The 22811-nt window shown below is 42.0% G+C and overlaps 1 protein-coding gene across 2 annotated transcripts; it reads left to right on the top strand.

Annotated features, from left to right (window-relative positions):
- The first annotated feature begins 801 nt into the window (after positions 1-801).
- Positions 802-20893, top strand: LOC306715510 (uncharacterized protein). Of its 2 annotated transcripts, XM_079185907.1 has the most exons (55): positions 802-991; positions 7545-7763; positions 7842-8066; positions 8208-8224; positions 8319-8351; positions 8504-8536; positions 8934-8987; positions 9104-9196; positions 9304-9378; positions 9486-9530; positions 9643-9696; positions 9858-9911; positions 10025-10078; positions 10211-10264; positions 10406-10459; positions 10754-10798; positions 10884-10937; positions 11027-11071; positions 11317-11370; positions 11550-11648; positions 11778-11822; positions 11906-12004; positions 12162-12215; positions 12301-12408; positions 12539-12592; positions 12690-12788; positions 12978-13031; positions 13115-13213; positions 13299-13352; positions 13455-13508; positions 13588-13641; positions 13756-13809; positions 13943-13987; positions 14151-14249; positions 14356-14463; positions 14562-14615; positions 14819-14872; positions 15107-15160; positions 15276-15329; positions 15422-15529; positions 15606-15659; positions 15773-15826; positions 15934-16095; positions 16204-16311; positions 16427-16534; positions 16764-16817; positions 16902-17009; positions 17119-17172; positions 17275-17382; positions 17523-17576; positions 17661-17768; positions 17991-18348; positions 18438-18628; positions 18744-18986; positions 19071-20893. In XM_079185907.1, exons 1-55 carry the CDS (start codon positions 862-864, stop codon positions 19215-19217), a joined length of 4806 nt encoding a protein of 1601 aa, XP_079042033.1. In that variant the 5' UTR covers positions 802-861; the 3' UTR covers positions 19218-20893. The 2 variants fall into 2 exon arrangements, with proteins under 2 accessions (XP_079042033.1, XP_079042034.1); XM_079185908.1 differs by lacking the exons at positions 12162-12215; positions 12301-12408; positions 12539-12592; positions 12690-12788; positions 12978-13031 and having other exon boundaries at positions 803-991; positions 11906-11924; positions 13170-13213.
- The last annotated feature ends 1918 nt before the right edge of the window (positions 20894-22811 follow it).

Genomic DNA, 22811 nt, shown 5'->3' with positions numbered 1-22811 from the left:
ACAGAAGTTGAATTGTGTAGGTTTACAGATCTTCATCAACAACCATATTCTCTGGATTAAACCTGCAGTAGTTCATTATCTGGCCACTAGGATGCAGCAAACACAATACCGAGATATTATCAATTCATAAAGTTGGTGCCTAACATGTTCGCAAGCGATTATCATTCATTTGGGGTTATGTTTTGGAGAATCTTAGATATTCTCTCTTCTCTTAGCTCTGTTTTTGGTCTCCACCAACTCCTGAGTGAAATATCTGGCTCCATGTAGCAGCTAGATGAAGTGTCACTTTCTTAGCCGGACACTAACTTTGTCTGTTTACCATTTGGTGCTGGGCAGGGAGGGCATCCATTACATCATATAAGTTGCTGAAATCAAAATTTCAATAACCAAAACATGAAACTTTTGGTGGTTTATGTCGAGCAGACTTTTTTCTTGAACCTCAAAGCAGTCAAAGGTTGTGCAGCAAACTGTAAATGTGCATTTTTTACTGTTTTTACTCAATAGAAACGCTTAACTCGAGCTTTCAAAAGTCTTTTTTTCAACATCATCATCTTCTTTCATCATGGACAAATTTCATTCAGCCTTTAATTAGCTGCATCTTTCAAGGCGACTTGTGAGAGCCCGAGGAGGAGGTTGGCGTTGAAATAAAGCAAGAAAAGATGATGAGAGAGGAGGAGGAGAGTCAGAGAAGGAGGGAGGAGGCGAGGGGGGTAAAGAGGGAGCCTGTTTCAGTTTGCAGTAATCGCTCATCCAGGAGCCTGTTCCACTCAGGGATATTTGGATTTTTCAGTCTGGATGCTGTAGCTCGGGGTTGGACTCTCTTTCTCTCTCTCTCTGACCTCCTTGTCTGTTTAGCGGCGAATGTGTGAGAGGACGCTGCATGTCTGGCGTGCAGACATGGGCCCCTCGTTACGCTCTGGGATTACCGTCGGCCTGCTCATCACCTTGGCTCAGGTGATCGCCGTGACCTGCCAAGAAGATGCCATGAAAGGTGAGTGACAGACGCCCAGATGGGACAGCTCCTCCTGTCCTCTCATCAACTTTGTTGATACTTGATATGTTGCAGCTGCTGACAGGTTCATGCAAAAATGGACATCTGTCGCCTGATAATATATAAATGTTATGTTTATAAAATCACTCTGGATAAATTTCTTCTGGCCTAACTCACCTACACGTTCAATGCTACAAATGCTGAATATATATTGTTTCCTCAATGTTTCCTCCTGATTTTCTGTCCTCCAATGATTCATGATTGTGCAACCAAGCCCTGGGAAAACATTTACCTCTGTATCTTTTTTATGAATGTGACAGTTGTGTTTGTCTTTCCCATTATGCTCTTGTTTTATGAGGAAGTGGTTTGGGAGGTTTCCCATTTCGTGCATATTTTTGTGTTTTACTTTCTAAGTTAAACTGGGCTGCTCTGCCTCCCAGCAACAGGACCACATTGGCCCTGTGGTTTAGGAACTAAAGGTTAAAATCACACCCACAACCCAGGCCAGAAAGGCTAAATTAGAAGTGATGACTAAGACAGAAACATATCTTTTGAAAGCTGCAAAGCTTTCAGGAATTCTTAAGAGATGGAGCAAATGATAACAAGCTCTGCTCTCTTAGAAGAAAAGGGACACTAACGCCTGATATTGAAGCTAAATCGACTTCACGTTGCCGAGAATAAAATCTCCAAATCAAGATCTGAAAGATGGACATGTGGAAGAAAAATTGTCTAAAATAAAACGTCCCAGTGAATGTGATCCTGGGTCAAAAATACCACCCCCCCCCCCTACAGGCTGCAGTACTATTTCAGTGCAAGGTTGAGGCTGAATGATGGGGTTTTGAGTGCCACGGCTATAATGATGTGGCCTTGCAGATGGGATGGACAAAAGCAGGCCACTAATTTTGGTCAGGCTTCGGGCCAAAGGCAGACAAGACACACCCAGAGAGAGAGAGGATGCTGGATATGAAATGCCTCACTCGCTATCATCCAAGTTCACCTCCACTGAAGCTGAAAGAGGAGAAAGAAAGAGTTTACTTTTAGATGTTTATTTTTACAGGTCATGATGTACAGAAGCTGTTTCTGTCCGTATCAGGCCAAAACCTGAGGAAAAGGTTAATTCTAGCAATAAAAAAGGTGAAAAATCTGTGAAAACAAAATATGACAAACACTGCTGTGTTCTAAAACTGCAAGAAGAAGAAGAAGAAGGTTTTTGTTCTTTATTGGAGTTGAAGGTTTGCGTTGTTTATTTGTTTTTACCTCAAAGATAATTTGAACTCTTCCAGTCTCCATGGTCTCCTTATGGTCTTTATGCTATGCTAACCAGCTGTTGTCTTCATATTTACCGTAAAGACATGACAACTGTTATCCGGAACTATTCCTTTAATATCAATATATTACCCATACTGTATAAATTAAAAAATGTGTCTTTATGGGCTTGTTACCTTTTAAAATGAAGCTATTGCATTAGCACATGTCACCTGTCATTTGTTGGTTGTAACCAGCTCAACAGAGTGGTTAATCAAACCAATCTGTACATACATTAAGCAACAAGGAAAGAATGAAAAACAAGCCAAACATGTGTTGCAGAAATATTTGTTTTCTACTTGTTGCTCCAGTGAATCATCTCCAAACCACCAGTTCAAGAGCCAATAAGCAACATGATGAGGATCAGAATTAAAACTGTTTCAACCTCAGCATTTATACATCTTCAAGAACTCAATAATCAAGTGCAGCTCGAGTGTTATTTTAAGCTGAATTCAGATGTTTGTTTGGTTTCTCAGCTGTTGTTGAAATAGTTGAAGTCTGAGATTTATGACACTGGCAGTCAGTTTGCAAAGATGTCGACTGGCCATTTAACATTTTAGTGTGCTCTTCTTGGCTGAGTGGATGTGAATTGTTTGAGACTTTAAATGGGAGCAACCGACATCAGCAGGCTTGAGTTTATTTGAATCTCTCTCCACACATTTTAGACTGGTTTTAAGGCTGATTTTAAGACTCAATACTGGATTTAATGTTGATTTTAACTAGTGTGTGACTTTATTAGTTACCTGGCTGCAAAACAATTAAGATAAAGATGATGGAAATTACATATTAATCATCTTGTGGACTGACTTGAGGAGTCCTAATCCCCAGCTTGGGAACCACTGGCCTAAGGTGCAGTTTATGTGGGTTGAATATTCTTTAATAATAACCTGAGTTGAGGAGGTTTTACAGTCTGCAAACCACAATGTTCCACTTTGAAAGAAGCCTACAGTTAGTCATGATAATTGGTCTCATGCTGTATATCCGACCCATAATCACATTTAAATGCCTAAAAAGTATAGTTTTGATCATAGGAGTCTGCAGGTTTGAACCTTTCGGAACTTTCTGCAAAACTTCAGCATAAAGAATACAACTTTTTTTGCAAAGCTCGATGAAATAAATGCCTTTTCTTTCAATTCATCAATATTTTAGAAAACTAAAACATCTAATGAGACCTCGGTGGCCTGAACAACTCGCTGAATAAACCTCCAGCTCATTGATTACTTTAGTTGCAGTCTTGTGATGCTGCAGCCTGTGAGCTCCTCCTCAGGGTGCAGCAGGTTTCATAGCAGGAGTTCTCCGGGTGTGGCACCTCTGTGCTCTCCCCAAAAAAGACAAAACCGCAAGTTCTACCCAAGCCAAACGTATAATACAGCCACGGTGGTTTCCTCTGAAATAACTCCTGCTTTTGAAAAGCAGCCTCCCTCGCGGGGAGAGGCTCCACCACATAATTAGTACTTAGGACTTCACTAAACTGCCTGGATTAAAATACGCTGGCAGCGCTCGCAGCAGGTGGCCATATTTGCTTTTTTTTCGCTTCTTTTTTTCCCAGTTTTGCACTTTTTCCTGATCTTTTTTTAAGACTGGTGGACATAAATGTTCAGGACTTTCACCTTTGACCTGCAAGGGTAATAAAAATACACTCCGAAAAATCATTTAATTTTCTTTTAATTGTTTTAGTGCCGCAACTAACAATCATTTTAATTCTAAATAATTTTCTTAATCAAGAGATTAGTTGTTTGGTCTGATGATGAAAAATGTTGATCAGTGTTCCAAAGCCCAAGATGACTTGGTCCTTAACTCAAATATATTCTGTTTACTGTAAAGGAGGAGTAAAGTAATCAGATTTAACAATTATTCAAAACAACAAAACCGATTCATTGTTTATCTAATTAGTTTACAACTAATCATTTCATTATTGCAGCTCTACTTGTCTTTAAACCTTTTTTTCCAAAAGAAAAAAACATCACAATAAGGAATCTTGATTCCCCTTCTGAATATTTTACCACGTGTTTGAAACATTATGTTGATAAAGTGTCAGTAGATTTAAACAAGTTGAGAAAAACAGGACTCCTTAGACATATTTGACTTCTTTACCTCGTGATGAGATGACATGTAGATAGAGTTTATGAACCATAATGTGCAAACATGAAGACTAGATATCATGTTGTGTAATTTTCACAGTTAGAGATATTTGCCGGTTCAAAGATGATTACATAATTGTACAGACACATTCGTAGACACATTTACAGCCCGGAGCTGTCAAGTCCAACCACAGTCTAGTCACTGACTTCTTATGAATGCCTTGCTCAAGTGCAGCTCAGTGGCAATTTGCCTGAAAGTGTCTGTCATTGAATTCTTACAGTAATACATAGTTTGGAACTACGTTTTTGGTTTTCTGTCTGCTTTACCCAACTGGTAAATTTACCTAAAATACTTCATCTCATTCTGTTTTTTCTACCCTATAGCCAACATGATATAAATATTCAAATCATGTCATATCATTTTTTCAGTGCATATATGCCATTTAAAGTCTGGTTTGCAGACTGATGTCAATTACTGAAATGTTAGTAGTTATGCAAGTGAAAAACTGGAGCATAAAGGGAAACTCCAACGATATAGTGGAGGGATCAGTCATGAATTATGTTGCTTTTTATTAATCTTTGTGGTAATACTGTTGTTTGTGAGGCGAGCATGGCAGACTAGCTTTGGCTATAAATACTGTGAAATATATGAGGCATTGGTTCATGCTATATATTTTATATTAACATTATATATATATATATAAGTTTGGTGACTTGTGAGAGACAGATGAAAAAGAAGGTCAAATTAATGCAGTGATTCCAAAAAAACAGCTGGATACTACACCTCCCATAATGCAACTCAGTAACGTTCTTTCATTATACCTTCCAACAGCTTTCAGACCTCATACTCCGTCAGTCTCCAGAGCCACAGACGACATAATAAAACAGTTTTATTAGGCTGAGTGGAGCTCCACATGACTATAAACTGACTCTGATGCATAGAATCTCTGGAATTTCCCTTTATGACTGGTGGGTCATAATTATGAGGCTTCATGTTAGTTTATTGACTTTCAGTGAACTTTATGTGTTTTTCTCTGCCTGCAACATGAATGAATCAATTCATACGTGCAACTGACTTTTATTGCATTGCTTAGTAATGGCTGCAGCCTACTGGCCAGAGGGCGGAAGTACAGATAAAATAGCTTGTTACAGTATTTAGGTTTGTGCTTAAAGATTTGTATGAATAACTGTATGCTTTTAAATAAAACAATAGCATAAAATACTACATTTAGGTTGTGTTAGCCGTGTTGGTTGTACTGCTGTGGTGTTATTTAAAGAAAACTGAATGTGTCCTTCAAGAAATCCTGTATTTTTATTTCAAGATACTAATAACACCGACTAATGTCTATCACACTCCTTAGTTTCCTATCAGTTAGTGTAACAAATCATTACTGGGTTTTTACAGTTGTTTTTACAGTTACTCGTATAGTAAAAGACACGTAATTGTGTTTTTATGTCCAGTCTTCGTCACAAAGCTGCCACTGAGCTGATGGAATAACAGTGCATCTTGTTAGTCGGGTAAACTATCTCTCCGTTTGTTATAAACTCTTAGTGGACGCACTGAAAGCTTTGAGCGGTGCTATTTATTGCTCTTTATTATTTGTCACTTTACTGTAAACTCTTTTGTCTCTGTCAGGCTCCTGTAGTGATGACTCACTGTTTCTAGTGATCTGATTGGTCAGTGTTCAGGCTGTTGTGGGGACATTTATTCAGCAGCAGGTTCAGAGGAGAGACTCTGGTAAACTTTAATTTAATTTGTTTAGCTTTGAGGTGTTGGTACTAAGTTAAGCCATGTGATATTGTTTCTTCATTAGTCTGTTGTGGTTAGGAGGCTGTTTTGTGTGCCAAATTGAGACCAACTGCTGGTGAGGTTTTGGAGTGCAACATATCAGTTCAACCTGTGATCTAATTAGCCAGGATAATAGTTCACCTTTACAAACAGACATTTAGACGCAAAGTAGAGTTTTTACTTAGAACTAATGTTCGTCTGATGGTGTAAATAATCAGAAATAATAAGCTTTGTTTGTTGAGGTTAGAAATATCTGTTCTGCTTTCAGAGAGCTCTGCACAAGTTGTACTTCATGAGTTTAAACAGGAAGCATGATGGAAACAGTGGGTGTTATTATGAACACAACTACAACACCAGTAGGCCTTTGTCATGTGGTCCAGTTGAAGCCAAGGTGAGGCTGGTCTTCTGTGGTCCGAGTGTTACTTCTGCTGCTTGCCTTCACCACAGACGCCACAAGTCAAGCTGAGGAAACCAGCTTTCCCCTTATTGTGTTTACAAGTTGGGTTTTTCAGCAATAACAGACCCACAAGAATCATGATTGGTTTAAACTTCTGGAGGTGTCTGGTTTACCTCTGGTTGGATAACTGCCCTGTGTGCTTGGCTGCAGCACAGCGGCCTGTCACTGAAACTGGTAACTGCGGATGCATCCTTGCTGTTTCCTTGCAGTGTTCGACTTTACTCAAGTCCAGCAGTGGGACGATCCTCCCATCTGTGTCAGGACTGCTGGTGCTCTTTGTCTTCTGCACACAACATCTAAATTATTTATTTTTCAGTTGTGTTCGGAGTTCCCCTTTGACTGTACTGTCTGTTTGCAAAAGGAACACGTTTTTCTCAACCTACTTTTGTGCTGCAAAAACATTGGTTGCAATTCACTGTGACACAAAAGGAAGTTCAGCAAGTAACTTATCAACCAAATAAGGTGTGTTCCTCTGGGAAATTGTAACATCCTTCGTCATGTTCAATGCCGTGTTGTTCATTGCTGATGATTGTCCCTTTTTTTACATACAAAAACTTGTGCTATCAGAATATTTTGGATGTTAAAATCACAAGAAAATCTACTCATAGAGGCTTTAATAAACAGGACTACTTTTACTTTTTTAGAAAAACTGGCATGAAAATTGAGCATGTATGTTGAGTAGGTTGTCGTTTGTTTTCATGCTTTTATTTCCAAGAGTTAGATGAGAAGATCAATACCACTCTAACTAGACATGAGCATGGTGTCACTCTCCTCATAACTCTTGGCAAGAAAGCGAAAAAGCATAACATTTTGAACTTGACTGTTTCAAGTCACAAGGTCACCGTGCATTTCTTGCACTGTGAAATTCAAAACCGCTTCCAGATACAAATTTAATTCCTCTATGATTTCTGCTTCATAAAGACACCTGCACAGAAAATGGAAAAGTCTACGCCCACAATGACATGTGGAACCCAGAGCCGTGTCGGATCTGTGTGTGTGATATGGGGACCGCCGTGTGTGAAGACGTGATTTGCGAGGACCTCGGCGACTGTCAGAAAACTGTAACCCCAGAGGGCGAGTGCTGCCCCGTGTGCTTGACTGCAGCTCCAACATCAGCTCCCAGTTCAGACCCCACAAAAGGTAAAGTTATTTATAATCCTGTCATATTATTGGGTGTTTAGTATGTGCTTCTTTTAACACATCTGTCCTCTGTTCCAGCTGTAGATGAGAAGAAAGGGGAAAACTGCACGGTCGATGGGGAGGTCTACCAGCACAACAACATCTGGAAACCAGAGCCTTGTAGTGTGTGTGTTTGTGACAACGGTGTCGCCATCTGCGACGAGGTGCAGTGTGAACTGCTGTCAAACTGCGAGAAGGTGTCCACACCTGAGGGACAGTGCTGCCCCGTGTGTGACAACTTCGCCAGCGCCAGCAGGGCCATAGGTGAGACCAATCAGACTCAGCAACAGTTGCACACATAACGAATTTGACTTTCGATTTAGGTTAAGAACAGTATATCTCTTCTCAGACAAAGGTGATGAGTAAAAATGTAAGTAACTTTCTTTTTTATGTGTTTTTCCCAAGAAACTATGGGCTTCAAGGTCAGTCATGGTTAATTCCAACATAGATCAATATTTAGCACAAATGTGACTGTTCTTTAAATTTAAACAAGTTGTAAATATGTTTCCTTCATAGGGAGAGAAAGGTGAACCAGGTGATATCCCATATGTAAGTAATCTCACACGTGTGTGCATGCAATTTATTTTGACATAAATATATGTCAAAATAAAATAAGTATATAAATATATTTCAGCTTCTAGTAAATGAAAGTTTACATTTTCAGTGTGTTTTGTTACAAACCGTTTTCTTGTTACTCTCAGGTGGTGGGGCTCCCTGGAGCTTCAGGACCCTCGGTGGGTTTCTCCTGCTTTTACTCTCTCTATTGTTTTTGTTTTTAACTGATAGTATAAGATATAAGGTTGAAGAAATGATTAAGAATATATGACAGAAGGATTTTTTGAACGATCTCCTTTATAATATCCTCTTTTCACTAAGTTTGACACTAGAGGGCACTAGAATGTCATAATAGTGCTTATGATTAAAAACACCCTGCAGAAAAGTGAAGGAAATTATTATAACTGCAGTAATATCTGTCAACCTGCTTTCTAGGAAAACTAAAGAAATGAACCTTTGTCTGTGCAAAGATGCATGATATTAGTTCATCATAAAATATATTTCTAAAAGCAGTCTGCAGACAGCAAATCTCTCTGTGTAAAATAAGTTTCTCTTACACTTGTGTTTCTTGTTCAGGGTCCTCCAGGAACTCAGGGAAAGACTGGACTAACAGGCTTTAAAGGCAGACGGGTAAGTCTGGATGAATACTTTTAACGCTGTATAGAAGCTAATCTGTTTATGGAAACTTCTTCTTGAAGGGGAACATGTTGTCTCTAATTAATGATGTTTCATTATTCACCCTGCAGGGATTGGTAGGGCCTCAAGGATTTGACGGCGAGCCCGGTGTGCCAGGAAATCCGGGAGAGGCGGGACCCCCAGGCCATCCTACCCACCCTGGGGTGAGTTTGTCTCAGAGTCAATTTAGAAATCTTCTTAATTCGTAGAAAAAAAGTTTGAACACTCCTTTGCACAAACATTTCTCTTAAAATATATTCTCCCCAAAAAGGGCAACCTGGTGTCACAGATGGCTGCAGGTTTCGGGGAGAAGTCTGGCGTGGCTGGCATGGTGTCAGGAACAAGGGTGAGTGCTGCAAAGCTGTGTGAAAGTAAATTACATATTTTACATGAACACAAAGTTTGGAGGTATGTTGAATTTAACCCACAGTGTATGCAATGTGGTTATTTCAGGGTGAAGCAGGACCACGAGGACCTCCAGGGTCGCCTGGACATGAAGTACGACATTTTTTCCTCCAAGCAAAGATTAGAATACTTCATTTCTGCCTGATGTATGAACACTGTATATTTTCTTGTATCATAAGTTACTATCTTTATCACCTTTGTTTAGGGTCCACAAGGGGGTCAGGGATATCCAGGAGAGGCTGGAGACACAGGACCAATGGTAGGAACATTTCTGCCTCTTCATGTTATATTTTATATTTGATGCTCATTTCCACATCAAGTCTATGAGCAAATCTAAACGTGTCTCTAAACCGGCAGTACTAGATCTAAATTTAACTGTGCTGAAGAAAAACTGTGTTCCTGATCCCTTGTGTGGAACAGGGTGAGCCAGGTCATCGAGGACCAGACGGGCCTCCTGGGAAAGCTGGACGTGATGTGAGTCGAACATACACGCGTCCTCGTGAAAATGCAGAATATACTGTTAGTATTATCAGTAATTATTTATCAGTAATGATATCTTTGAATAACTTTGAACTTTTCCTGCTTAGGGAGAAGCTGGAGCTGCTGGTGCTACAGGAGAAACAGGATTTCCAGGATCTGTGGTAAGTCCGTCTCCCAGTCCTCATCATAAACAAGCAACACAAAACACTTTATTCAATTCTAACCAAACATACAAGCAATAAACACTGATTATGATCGATCATAGTGTGTGTTGATCATTTGTTTCAATGCAGGGTGCAAGAGGATTCCCAGGACTTCCAGGTCATCCAGGATTGAAAGGTCACAAGGTAGTCACACACGAAATAAAACTGTTACCCAGCAATACATGCTTCCTGATCAAAGCCTATACCAAGCCTCACTTTTCATGCTTCAATGTAAGAAACATCACTTACTTATTACCTTATTGTTAATTTTCATCTCCGCAACAGGGAATTGCCGGTCTTTCTGGGCCAAAAGGAGAGTCTGGAGCGGTTGGAACTAAGGTATGAATTTGCCTACATGTACCAGGATGCATTGCGCCCAGTCATTTGGGCCAAATTAAATTATTGGACGGAGTTATTACAGTCCAATAGATACCGGGTTTCTTTGATTTATTGATTGCTGTTGGGATGTAAAGAGAATTCCAACAAATATAACAACAATCGTTCTAAAATACATTACCCACTCAAGCTTTAAGGAACTCCTTAGAATATCGATGAAAGCTTTCATCCGCTGTTGGTTTTTACAAACGTGCACATTTCAATCCTGCATTGTGTCTGTGTCTTTGTGTCTTGCAGGGTAAATCTGGTACTCCGGGAACGATGGGTGCTGCAGGCCTGCAGGTATAGAACACATGCAGAGAACAGCTCACAGAGCATCTCATACAGCTGTCAGTCACACAGATGCTGAGCCAGTGTTTTGTTTCAGGGACCAGCGGGCATGCAGGGAGAAAGAGGCAGAGCCGGACCAACTGGTCCTCTGGTAAGAAACACAAAACATCTTTACTCATTTCGGAAAAATGTAAAATGAAGATGGAGTTGCAGGGTTGAAACATTTTCTTTCTCTTTTAGGGAAAACGTGGTGAAAATGGCCATGTTGGCAAACCCGGTCCTCTGGTGAGGAATTACATCTACTAACTGTATAAATGTACTTTAAAGAAATAGTTTGATAATTTAGGAACTACGGTTATTGCCGCTCTCTCTGCAGGAAAATTAATATGCACACGATGATTTATTGCTTTATATTCTACTTTTATGCTTCACTTGTTTTTGGACATTATTTCACCAGATAACACACACTGTGAACAAAACAGACTGAAATGCTTATGACAGAATGTTTTAAACATTTCCTTTCACTACAGGGTCCAATAGGAATCCCCGGAGTTTCAGGATTTCCTGGTAACGCAGGAATGAAGGTGAGATGCTCTACTGGCAGAACATTTTTCTAAAAATGATCTATAACATGAATCCATTTTTATCTGTATGTTATTTAGCTTACTCATTTGTAGAAAATTAGGTCTTAGTTCAAAATCTGAGCTCTTAAATTTCAATAACAAGCTTCTTGAATGTGACCTGAATCGGTCCCGGGGTGCAGGGAGAAGCAGGACCAACAGGGGTCAGAGGAAGTCCAGGACAGCAGGGTCCCAGAGGGGATGGAGGTCACGTGGGACCAGCTGGGCCGTCAGGAGAGCAGGTCTGTTACAATTTCATCATTCTGTCTTTTGTTGGGATTTCATTTTTAAACTGTGAAAGTGAGCACATATGTTTGGACTGTATTTGGCTTTAGGTGAATAATTATGAGTTAATATTTGGTTTTTAACAGGGTGCCTCGGGATCTGACGGAGCTTCAGGTAGCCGCGGCTCTGCAGTAAGTATAACACCATAAGTTATGGAGCACATCTTTGTCTGTAAATCTGTTTTTAACTCAAATCTGTCTCTGCTCCTCTTCAGGGTCTAGCAGGTGTCCAGGGTCCATCAGGGCTATTGGGGCAACCAGGTCCCCCCGGCTCCCAGGGAACTACAGGAACAGAAGGACCAAAAGGCCAACTGGTACAAGCTCCTATTGCATCTAACTGTATTTGATGAATCCCTGAAGTCTGCCTCCTTCTCCATTTCCATCTCTGTTAGTAACTTTGTGGCTCATATAACAGAATGCACCAGGAGCTTTACTGTTTTGACCTCCAGGTTATCTGATCCTCTTCTACAGGGCGAAGCTGGACTGCTTGGATTCAAAGGAGAAGCTGGATTCAAGGGAGAAAGAGTAAGCTGAGAAAAGTTAATATTTAATGTTATTTTGGTTGACTGAGTCTGATGATTGATTTGCTGTTTATTGATTGCTGGGTTAGGGCGACCATGGGGTTCCAGGTGCTTTGGGCCCGTTGGGAGAGGATGGGAAGCGTGGACCTCGAGGTGATGCTGGATCCATCGGGCCTCTGGGAGCTCAAGGAGAGACAGTTAGTCAACTTTTACTTTATGTTTAAGAAACCTACATTTAAAATCCTTCAAGCTGAGGATATTTCACGATCTCAGGGCCTGAAATGTCGCAAACTCCAAATCTGGAAACATTTGTTCATTTGTTTCTAGGGAGTTCCAGGAAATAGAGGTTTCCCAGGTGGAGATGGTTTACCAGGAAAAAACGTGAGTGGACTTAAAATGCACTGGCAGCATTCAATTACTTGTTAGTTATGATTATTCTAGACCATGACATGTGTTTCCATGCTTTTGAAACAAACAGGGAGCCCAGGGTGAAAGAGGACTGTCAGGGTCGACCGGCGCCAAAGGTTTATCTGGAGATCCAGGACGTAGTGGAGAGCCAGGTCTAACAGGAGCTCGGGTACAGCAGACATATCATTTATTGCCAATATTTGCTGTGTTTTTGTACAGTAAACTTCCTGTATCTAGACAGGCAGTTAGAGCAACTTCACATCTGGAGAAAATCTTGTATTTGCTGACCTCGAGTGGTTTAACCTTTGACCTTGCTGCAGTTTGACCTTGGTCTGTAACTGTGTGTCTGATTTCACAGGGTCTGTCAGGACTTCTTGGCGCCCAGGGATCAGAGGGAAAGCCAGGACCAATGGTGCGCGAAACCTTTCATTTTCATCAGTCACCAAAGTGTGAATGGAAGACGGCGTGTATTAACATTTTGTTCTGTTCATCCAGGGCTCAGCAGGAGACGATGGTAAACAAGGCCCAGCTGGTTCTACGGGGAGCCGAGGGTCATCTGGACCGATGGGCCTGCTGGGACCGAAAGGCTTCGCTGTCAGTACATGTTGTATATTTAACATAAGTAATCAGATATTTTGTGCTGCAACAGATGATGACTTCTGTGGCTCCTGACTTTCAGGGTGATGCTGGGAAGATTGGAGAGGCTGGCAGCTCCGGGCCTCCAGGTCAAAGGGCAAGTTACTTTCACTATTGATGTACTATAGTGTATTTATACTCCATGCTAAATCATAAATACATCAGTAATATCCTGATAGATACTGTTTCTGTCTTCTAGGGGGTGAATGGAAAAGACGGAGAGGAAGGCGCTGCTGGTCCAGCTGGTCCAGCTGTAAGCATCCAACTGTTTATCATCAATGATTTGATACCATGATGTTTAGATGATTTATATTCTCTTTGCTTTTCTTCAGGGTCTTGCAGGAAAGAGGGGAGAGCATGGACCACAGGGACTGCATGGTTTCCAGGTACATTGCATCTTAAAATCATAAAAAAATATTAATTTATATTCAGCATATTGAGTATGCAATTCTTTTTCAAATATTGTTATTAAAGCAAAACATGTTTGGTGTTTTTTTTAGGGTTTGCCAGGACTGCCAGGACCACCTGGAGAGTCAGGAAAACCAGGTGTTGAGGTATGACAAAAAGAAAGAAGAACTTTGACGTTTTCTCTCTTCGTGTTTTTTTCAGAGATTATAGTGAAATGAATTTTGATTGAGAAGTTCTTCCCATCATATTGCATGAAACATAATACGTTGTTGTCCCCAGGGTCTCGCTGGAGAAGCTGGTGCTGGTGGAGATACAGGTCTAAGGGTGAGTCCATTACTGTTCTCTCACCTGATTTAAAGGTTTAGCTCTCATTCAGTTTACACAATCAAATGTCTTCAATCACTCACAGCGTTTAAATCTGTCACGTTAAGTCATTTAGTGCAATGAGGAATTGTTGCATGACGGTATCCCCTGGTTGTTCTCGCAGGGAGAAAGAGGCCCTCCAGGAGAGAGAGGGGAAATCGGGACCAATGGGCTGCAGGGAACCAAAGGTAGTCCAGGTGGACCAGGACCAGATGGGCCAAAGGTATTGTAACCTTAAAGACACTGACACATGCAGAATTTGCAGTTTTTACTTGCTGTAAATCTTGTTTGCAATAAGCTCTACCTGAGATATGTTTCGCACATTCTAGGGTAGCAATGGTCCAAAGGGTGCTGTTGGAGAGGCGGGAGGTCCAGGACTTCAGGGGATGCCAGGAGAGAGAGGCACATCCGGAGTTTCAGGCCCGAAGGGAGATGCAGTAAGTGAAATATTAGAGATACCGTTTTCTCCACTAACATGACCTGCAGCAGAGGAAGATGAACCTGAGGCACTGATAAGGCTGATTTCTTCTAACAGGGCTCTGCTGGAGAGGGTGGACTGGAGGGGAAAGCCGGAGCTGACGGTGCACGGGTGAGTCGTCTCAACATGATGTCAGGACTCAAACTACACAACACATCTCTCAGCAGAACAAGCCCAAAGTTTGTGGCAAAACAGTTTTTCTCATGGCACTGACAAAATATCCACCGTTAGACTGTCACTGGCTGACAATCTTACAATTGAGTTTTCTTATGTGTAATGTGATATTCTAATATACATTATCATTATATTTAAAGGGTATTCCTGGTTCTGTTGGACCTGCTGGCTCTGTTGGACCCAATGGAGAGAAGGTGAGCTCAGAAGCACACATGTAACATGTACTGTATGTTAAATCTGGAAATGGTCATGTAATTAGCCAAATTATCACGTTTCTTAAACAATGTTTTTAAATGTAAATGAGCCAGGATGTTGTACGACCTTGAACCTAAAGCATCTATTTAAATCAGTCAAATTACTTATAGTTCCAGTTTTAAAAGAAACACACATGTAATACGATCCTGACTTAACTTGTTCCTTTATTTCAGGGTGAAACCGGCCCAACAGGACCTGCAGGACGTCGAGGCACAAGAGGAATCGCTGTCAGTACAAGTCTTTATTTTACAACTGACATTAAATTACAGAGAAATATATTTTCTTTGACTGTACTTCCATTTCTTTTTGATAAAGTGTGCATTTGTGTGATGCTATTAACAGGGTTCTACTGGTGACACTGGTCCTACTGGTGCCGTCGGCTTCCCTGGACTTGCTGTAAGTGGTCCGCTAAAGCAAGGCAGTCATGTCCGAAATACACAGCTGAATAAACCAATAAAGGCTCGATTCATTTCCTGTTTCTGTCCCAGGGTCCTGATGGTCAACCTGGGGTCAAAGGTGACACAGGTGAGGCAGGTCTGAAGGGAGAGGGAGGATCACATGGACCACATGGAATGGCTGGGAAATCAGGAGGACAGGTAAACACATTGACCAAAAATAACATTAAAAAATGGTCAAACAACTTGTCTACATGCTACTCGTATGTGTTTCTAGGGGCCTGTTGGTGTGACTGGACTGAAAGGAGGCAGAGGAACACAGGGGGCAGCGGTGAGATAGGCTCTATATTTAATTTCTTTATTTATAACTGTAGTTTGATGGATCAACTGTCTTTTGTTATTATCATTAAAGTGCATCTTATTGGGAGTGTGTTCTTCCCACAGGGCTCTTCTGGTTTTCCTGGGCCGCCTGGAGGAGTTGGACCAGCTGGTTCTCATGTGAGTTAATTGGTTATAAAATAATCTCATACCTGCAGTGGATTCATTAAGTCACACTTGTTTTTCATAACTCTGGATTGAGGGCAGATCATGTGTGTGTGTTTTAGGGTGCTGTTGGAGCAGACGGGCCTATTGGAGCTCCGGGAAAATCTGGAGTTGCTGGGATTATTGGGGAGAACGGAGCTCAAGGACGTCAAGGAGAGAGTGGAGCTTCAGGTGCAGCGGGCAGCCCTGGAGAGAAGGGAGACTCTGGAGAGGACGGCCCCGGGGTAAGATGATCATCTTTATGTTCAGGCTGTGCTGATCTTCCAGCGGCTATACACAAATCAATGCTGAGATGTTTCGATTGCTTGTCTGATCTTGTGTTTCTCTGCCAGGGTCCTGATGGGCCTCCAGGACCTAATGGTGCCGCAGGACAGCGAGGGATCGTTGGTCAGCCTGGACTGAGAGGAGAGGCGGGCATGCTGGGACTGCCAGGTCCTGCTGTATGTATTCCTTCTGACAGTGTTTGCTGTTCTTTGTTTTAGCAACACATTGAGACACTATACATCTTGCATTGAGATTTTAGTGATGAAAACATTGTATTTCTTTATTCCTCAGGGTCCACCCGGAAAACTCGGAGCTCCCGGAGTTCAGGGCGGCACAGGGCCTGCTGGTGGAGTCGGTTTACCAGGAGCCACCGGGGCAAGAGGAGATGCTGGCCCTGAGGTTAGACGAGTCCATCTCAGTCATTACACAGGTTTTATTATTAAGTGTTTAGCTGATGTTTTTATATGGAGTCAGAGTCAGTGCTGCCTATTTCTTGGAAACATGAACCACTGTATGACAGTTGAAAATATCTTCACAGGTTATGATAATATAGATGTTTCTATGCTGACAACTCAGCTTTTAAGTCACTCTTCTGTACTTCATCATGTCATTATCTGTGTTTTTTCAGGGTATCGCTGGAGCAGATGGGCCTCCTGGGAATGACGGTCTCGTAGGGAACAGGGTAAGACCTTTAGTGGACAGGATGTGCTAATGCTACCATGCATACAGCTGTGTGTACTAACCACTGGCATGTGTGTCTTTCCAGGGAGACAAAGGTAACGCTGGCTCAGAGGGTCTGGCTGGTACTCCAGGGTCTCCAGGAACTGAGGGTCCAGTGGGAATGACAGGCGGTCCAGGACAAAGAGGCGAGAAAGTGAGTTTCACAAATAATAATATGCTCCATATCATATCAATAGCTCTGTCGATGCTAACACAATTGCAAAGTCGGCTCTGTCATCGCTCTTTGTTTGTGTTGAGTTTAGGGTGCCATAGGCTCCCCTGGATCCCAAGGAGCAGCTGGAGTACGGGGGAAAGTGGTAAGCATGACATGAGAATGTTTGACATAATTGATACCCAAAAACATCAACTTAAAACTTTCAGTGTAAGACATTGTTCTTTCATGCTGTGTCTAACTTTAGGCCCCTCAAGGACCACAGGGAGAGAAAGGAGCTGCTGGAGAACAAGGAGAGAGGGGTCAGAAAGGACACATAGGTTTCACCGGGCTCAGCGGTTCGCCAGGAATAACTGTAAGCAACATGTTTAAAATACTTCTAGTCCTTTGCATAGTTCACATACTAGTGTAGTTGGTAGTTAGTTCAGATAAACATTGATGCATTGATAACACTGAATGTTTCAGACGATGAAATGTCATTCTTCTTTATTTCAGGGCGCCACAGGGGACGCAGGATCGACAGGTATTGTTGGACCAGCTGGGCCGAGGGTGAGTGTATAACAGCACCATGCAGTTACATTTGAAGCTCTGTCTTGTTAAACAGTGTAAATGACTCACTCTTTTACCATACAGGGTCCTCCAGGAGTGGCGGGTCCTCCAGGAAAGGAAGGAAACATCGGTCATCCCGGAGCAATGGGCGCTCCTGGAAGCAGAGGTTCCAGTGGGGACATCGGGGCACAGGTGACACAAGATTACGTTCACTTTTTTTATATTACAAACAATCAACTTATGAGACAAGTTAATGAGGGCAAACATTTGCTACGATCAGGAATCAACCTCTCGGGATCATGAGTTTCAATTTCAAGTTTCATTGTTGAGACATCATAAAGTGTTAGTTCCCACCACTAGAATGACAAAAATGAAGTTGAAAACATACTTCATCTTCATAATTTTTCTTGTCAGGGTCCACCTGGTAATGAGGGTCCGTCCGGCCCTCCAGGACCCCCTGGACCTCCCACCACGGCTGTGGATGACCTCTTCGCTGCCCTTTACGATTACGACGGGAACGGCCACATGCCAGAAGCCGTGGAGTTCGTCGACGACGATGTGGCTGCCGATCCTCCTCCTCTTCCAGATTTCAATAAAGATGAAGCCCTTCCCAATAAGAAGTCGGCCATCCTGCGTGCAGACACCGGAGTCCACGCCACGCTGAAGACCCTCAGCGGACATCTGCAAAACCTCCGCAGTCCTGATGGTAGCAAGGTGAACCCAGCGAAAACCTGCCAGGACATCAAACAATGCTACCCTCAGAAAAAGAGCGGTGAGGCTCCTGTTTTCTGCACTAAATGATTTTCAGGTCTGTTTAGACCAGTACCACAAATGTATTAATGTAATGCACATTTGATACAGGTGAGTACTGGATTGATCCAAATCAAGGAAGCACGAAAGATGCCATCAAGGTCTACTGTAATATGGAAAATGGTGAAACCTGCATCTCCGCCAACCCGGCCAACATTCCCCACAAAGCCTGGTGGACGAAATCCACTCCCAGTGCCAACAAACCCGTCTGGTTTGAAGCAGACATGAACGGTGGAACTAAAGTAAGAAATCAAAGAAATGTGCATTTCCATCATTCCAAATATGATGTGTTTAGTAGAAGCCTGGAAATCTTTGAATCCAGCCTGCTAATCATGTCAAACTGTCATCCAATTTCAGTTCCGCTATGGAAATACTGAGGAGCAGCCGAACGTGGTGGCCGTTCAGATGAAGCTGTTGCAGCTTTTGTCCAAAGAGTCACACCAGAACATCACCTACCACTGCAGGAACAGCGTGGCGTATAAAGACGAGAGGAACACCAACCTGAAGAAAGCTCTGCTCCTCAAAGGCTCCAACGGCCAGGAGCTGAGAGCTCAAGGAAACATGCGCCTCCGGTACACCGTCCTTGAGGACGGCTGCACGGTGAGTCATTACAGGACTCTCAATTTCATAAAAGACTTATTGGAAAATACTTTTACTGAATTATCTGGCTTGCTTGTCCCTCAGAAATCAAACGGAGAGTGGGGCAAGATGGTGCTTGAGTACAGGACTCAAACTTCTGCCAGGCTGCCTGTCGTGGACGTGGCCCCCATGGACATTGGAAAACCTGATCAGGAGTTCGGCCTGGACATCGGCCCTGTGTGCTTCTCATAAAACAACACAAGTAACATCATCACCAGTAAATTAGAGTATATGGACTCGTCTTTCTGTGAGCGTACAAGTCGATGGAGGTTAGATTCTTCGACACATGGCTGCGTTTCCCAAAAGCTGTTGAAGTACAGCGTAACTGCTGTGTGACCGGCAGGACGCTGACGTAATTTATTCACCTTGTCAATAAATGTACAATCTGGAGCACCAGACCTCTACAGGGAAATGCATATGGGTGGAAAAAATAAAGTCTGAGGTGCTAGCATGAAATCTAAGTGGAGTTTAGATGGATTGTTAAGTTGCATAAACTGGAAAAACAGCCAATAATATTAAAGCTGAAAGAGATGTAGTCTCAGAGCAGATCACATTGGAACTGTTTTAGCAAATAAAAGCAATCAAACCTTTTCTTTTTTTCCCCCCAGTAAATGCACGTCCAGAGGCCTGGATAGGGCAAGAGTTAATATAGCAATGACTGTAGTTCTTAATTTTAGAAGATTAAAAAAATAAAAATCATGCTTGAACCTAAATTATTAAGTTCTGTGCAGGAACTAATTTACTCTTTCAACAGAAAACCTTTGTATCTCCTATTAAAAGCCAAACTGTAAATGCAACATATGACTGTAAATTACAAATGATTTGTTTGTTGTTGAATATGGATGTGGAATAAATGTCTTTCTCTGGAATGACTGTGCTCTTCCCGCAAACCAAAGCCTAGAAAGTTGAATACATTTCCACTCAAGAAAATGAGTTTGAATGAACTCAGAAATGACACTAAACCACCTCACCACTTGGGGGAGACAATGACTTTCTATACAGTCTTTTAAACATCCCAGGAGAAAAAGTTCCTTCACTAGATGGGCTTTGAGATGAAAAACCAGCAGGGCTCTGGTGGTTGCACAACAATAAACCTGTTTCTAAATACAAACAGACATGGATTTATGGTGAACCCACCCTGCATTAGTGCTTATTTATTAACAACACACTGGTTTACTGCCTAGTTTCAGCTTGAAAAAGGCTGCATGCATATGTGTATGATCAAATGAGAGAGAGGGAGAGAGAAGGCGTCCTTACAGGAAGATAAAGAGCCAAAGTTCAGGCAGCACATGTTTCTGGGTCGACCTCTCTTCTCTGCACTCGGTGAAAGACGTGACACTCTCACCGTTTCCTGCAGCCTGGGCTCTCCACATCTGTTGAGTTGGTCATTTTTAGCCGGGGCTGCTATTTTCATTCTGAGCATGGAAGATTTAAGCAGGTAGAAGTGTTTGTTTTCCAGTGTTGCTCAAGTCAATTTATACATCGAAACCTGTGTTTGAAATTCAAACCTTCACCCCCCCTTTTTTTCCTGGAAGTCAGGTCCATTTAAATGAGTTCAATAATATGTTCATTGTTCACTACTTCAAAGACAATAAAGAAGAAAAACAGAATTCCAGATGACTACAGAAGGTCACAGCAAGAGAAAGAGAAACCACACTATTGTTATTACATTTTCATATTTAATCATTCATCCATATCACTTGTATAGATACCCCTCCCTACACTTACTGAAAATCCTCATGTATGATCTTATTCTAATGAGTTTTGTGTTTTTAGTTAATCATACTCAATTTAGTATTAAACCTGTTTTAACCTTGTTTTATTGTTACTAGTGGATTCATCTTGCTTTTGTCCTGCAAAACACTTCAGTCATGTCATCTTAGTTTAGCAGTGTAGTTTGGAATGCCATTGAGGTCAACATTAAATAAATAAATATATATGTGTAAATATACCTGTGAAATACAATTGCAATTCCATAGTATAGCGGTCATAGTTTTAGGTATTTGGTCATAAACCAAGAAATTGGACACATAAACATTTAGACCTGATGATGGTGCACAATGACAAGTCAGGGGGTCACCAAAGTTATACATGAGCCACATTATCCTCTCGCTCATCTTTCCTCTCCTCCTCTTGCTTGCACGTATAATTTAGTCTTTCTTCTGATGTAGTCTGTGTCAACTTGTGTGAAAAAACAGAGTGTGTTGCACGAGACGCGTTTGTGCCTGCTTCCTCCAAACGTGGACCGCTGGAGTCTGCGACCCTGAGACGACTTGGCAGCGACGCCCAGATCCTGAATGGGGTGTCTCTTGTTCGTTGAGGAGCCTCGATGAGATTTCCCAGCTACACCTTTTCCTTCCTGTGCACCTTCCAACCCCACCTCACTGCCGCCCATCCAGAACACTTAGAGAACACTGGGAAAGGATCATGAGAAGGGATCAAACTGTTGGCCTAAATTATTCTCGGTGGCATGAAAACGCCAGGCTGAAACAAAAGCACACAATTAAGGGAAAGTATTAAGAGTTTTCTCTGACGTCAAAGTGATGAAGTCTGCTGGTTATAGTGGGAGTATGTTGTCAGATTCTGTAAGAATACATATTAGCCTCTATATGTTTTGCATGTAAAACTATAGACTGATTAGTTTATTGTACAGCTTTAGAGGATTTCTAGCATTTCTGGATGGAACATTTTCTCATTTTACATATAGATTTCTGACTTTTACGGCCCATTTTCCATGCACATCCTGTTCAGCGCTCACCTGCCTGCACACCTGACTCTCATCCTCCCTAATCAAACACGCTAGCTGCTTCAGTCACAATAGCTCAACCAGCTTCTTTCTGTTTTCCCTGTACAGGAGGTTTATTCCCCACTGGCATTTTATTCTTAAGATTATACACCATTTTATTCAATAAAGAATATAAAAGCTCAGAGGATAAAAGCTCTCTGATACAGTACAGGAGCTTGGTTGTAATCAGGACAATACATTATTCAAAAGATGCTCCTACATGATAACATGATATAAAAAAGTGAAATTAAGTGAAATTCACACACGGAAAGTCAGTCAGACGGGTGCTGCCTTGCTATTCACACACACACACACACACACACACACACACACACACACACACACACACACACACACACACACACACACTGACACACACCCCTCCTCCACCCAGCTGAGGTCGAAGCTGATCGAAAGGGAAATGGGCTGCTTTAACATCCCACCTTTTCCCAGATCCTGGGCGGAGCGTGTGCCTGGTGGCAGGGGGGGAGAACAATGGCAGGAAACTGGGAGAGGAGTGAGGGAGTTCCTGTTGGCAGGACGATGCTGAAGACAAGAGCGGCGACGCGCCTCGTTACAAGTGGACACTGGCCCGCCGCCCTGGGCCGAAGGAATTGGGCTCTTTAAAACTGTAATAAGCTTATTGTTTGAGATGTTTTGAAGCGTTTGATTCCAAATGTCTGACGTTTGAAGGGCGGGATGTTTTACATGTTCTGCTGCTAAAATAATCAAAAAATCTCAATCAAAACAATATCGCTTGCAAAGCAAATAACCTTCATCGTTGTGCCCTTTGTTTCCCACCCATCAGTAAGGTCACTTTCATACCTGTATTGTTGACTGTTAGTTGTGGTCCACCTCTTCAGGCGGTCTTGGTCCGGTTCGTTGGACCCGACCAGGGTTCACCAGATTATGAGTCTATGCATCAGCTCTTTCAATGATAATTATTGTTTATGAAAGCTTGGATTATATTTTCATAGGTTTTGACCAATGTTTTATTAGTA

This window comes from Pholis gunnellus (assembly GCF_910591455.1).
Source record: "Pholis gunnellus genome assembly, chromosome: 24".
Lineage (NCBI taxonomy): Eukaryota > Metazoa > Chordata > Actinopteri > Perciformes > Pholidae > Pholis > Pholis gunnellus.
The sequence above is the reverse complement of the archived record's forward strand: the minus strand, read 5'-3'. Positions and strand labels throughout refer to the sequence as shown.

What these genes read in the sequence shown, in the direction of transcription:
- LOC306715510 (XM_079185907.1), top strand. Translation starts at nt 862, where the DNA reads ATGTGTGAGAGGACGCTGCATGTCTGGCGTGCAGACATGGGCCCCTCG. An exon ending in ATGGTTTACCAGGAAAAAAC is followed by an intron (nt 12,593 to 12,689) that starts GTGAGTGGACTT and finishes TGAAACAAACAG; the next exon opens with GGAGCCCAGGGTGAAAGAGG. An exon ending in CAGGACCAGATGGGCCAAAG is followed by an intron (nt 14,250 to 14,355) that starts GTATTGTAACCT and finishes CGCACATTCTAG; the next exon opens with GGTAGCAATGGTCCAAAGGG.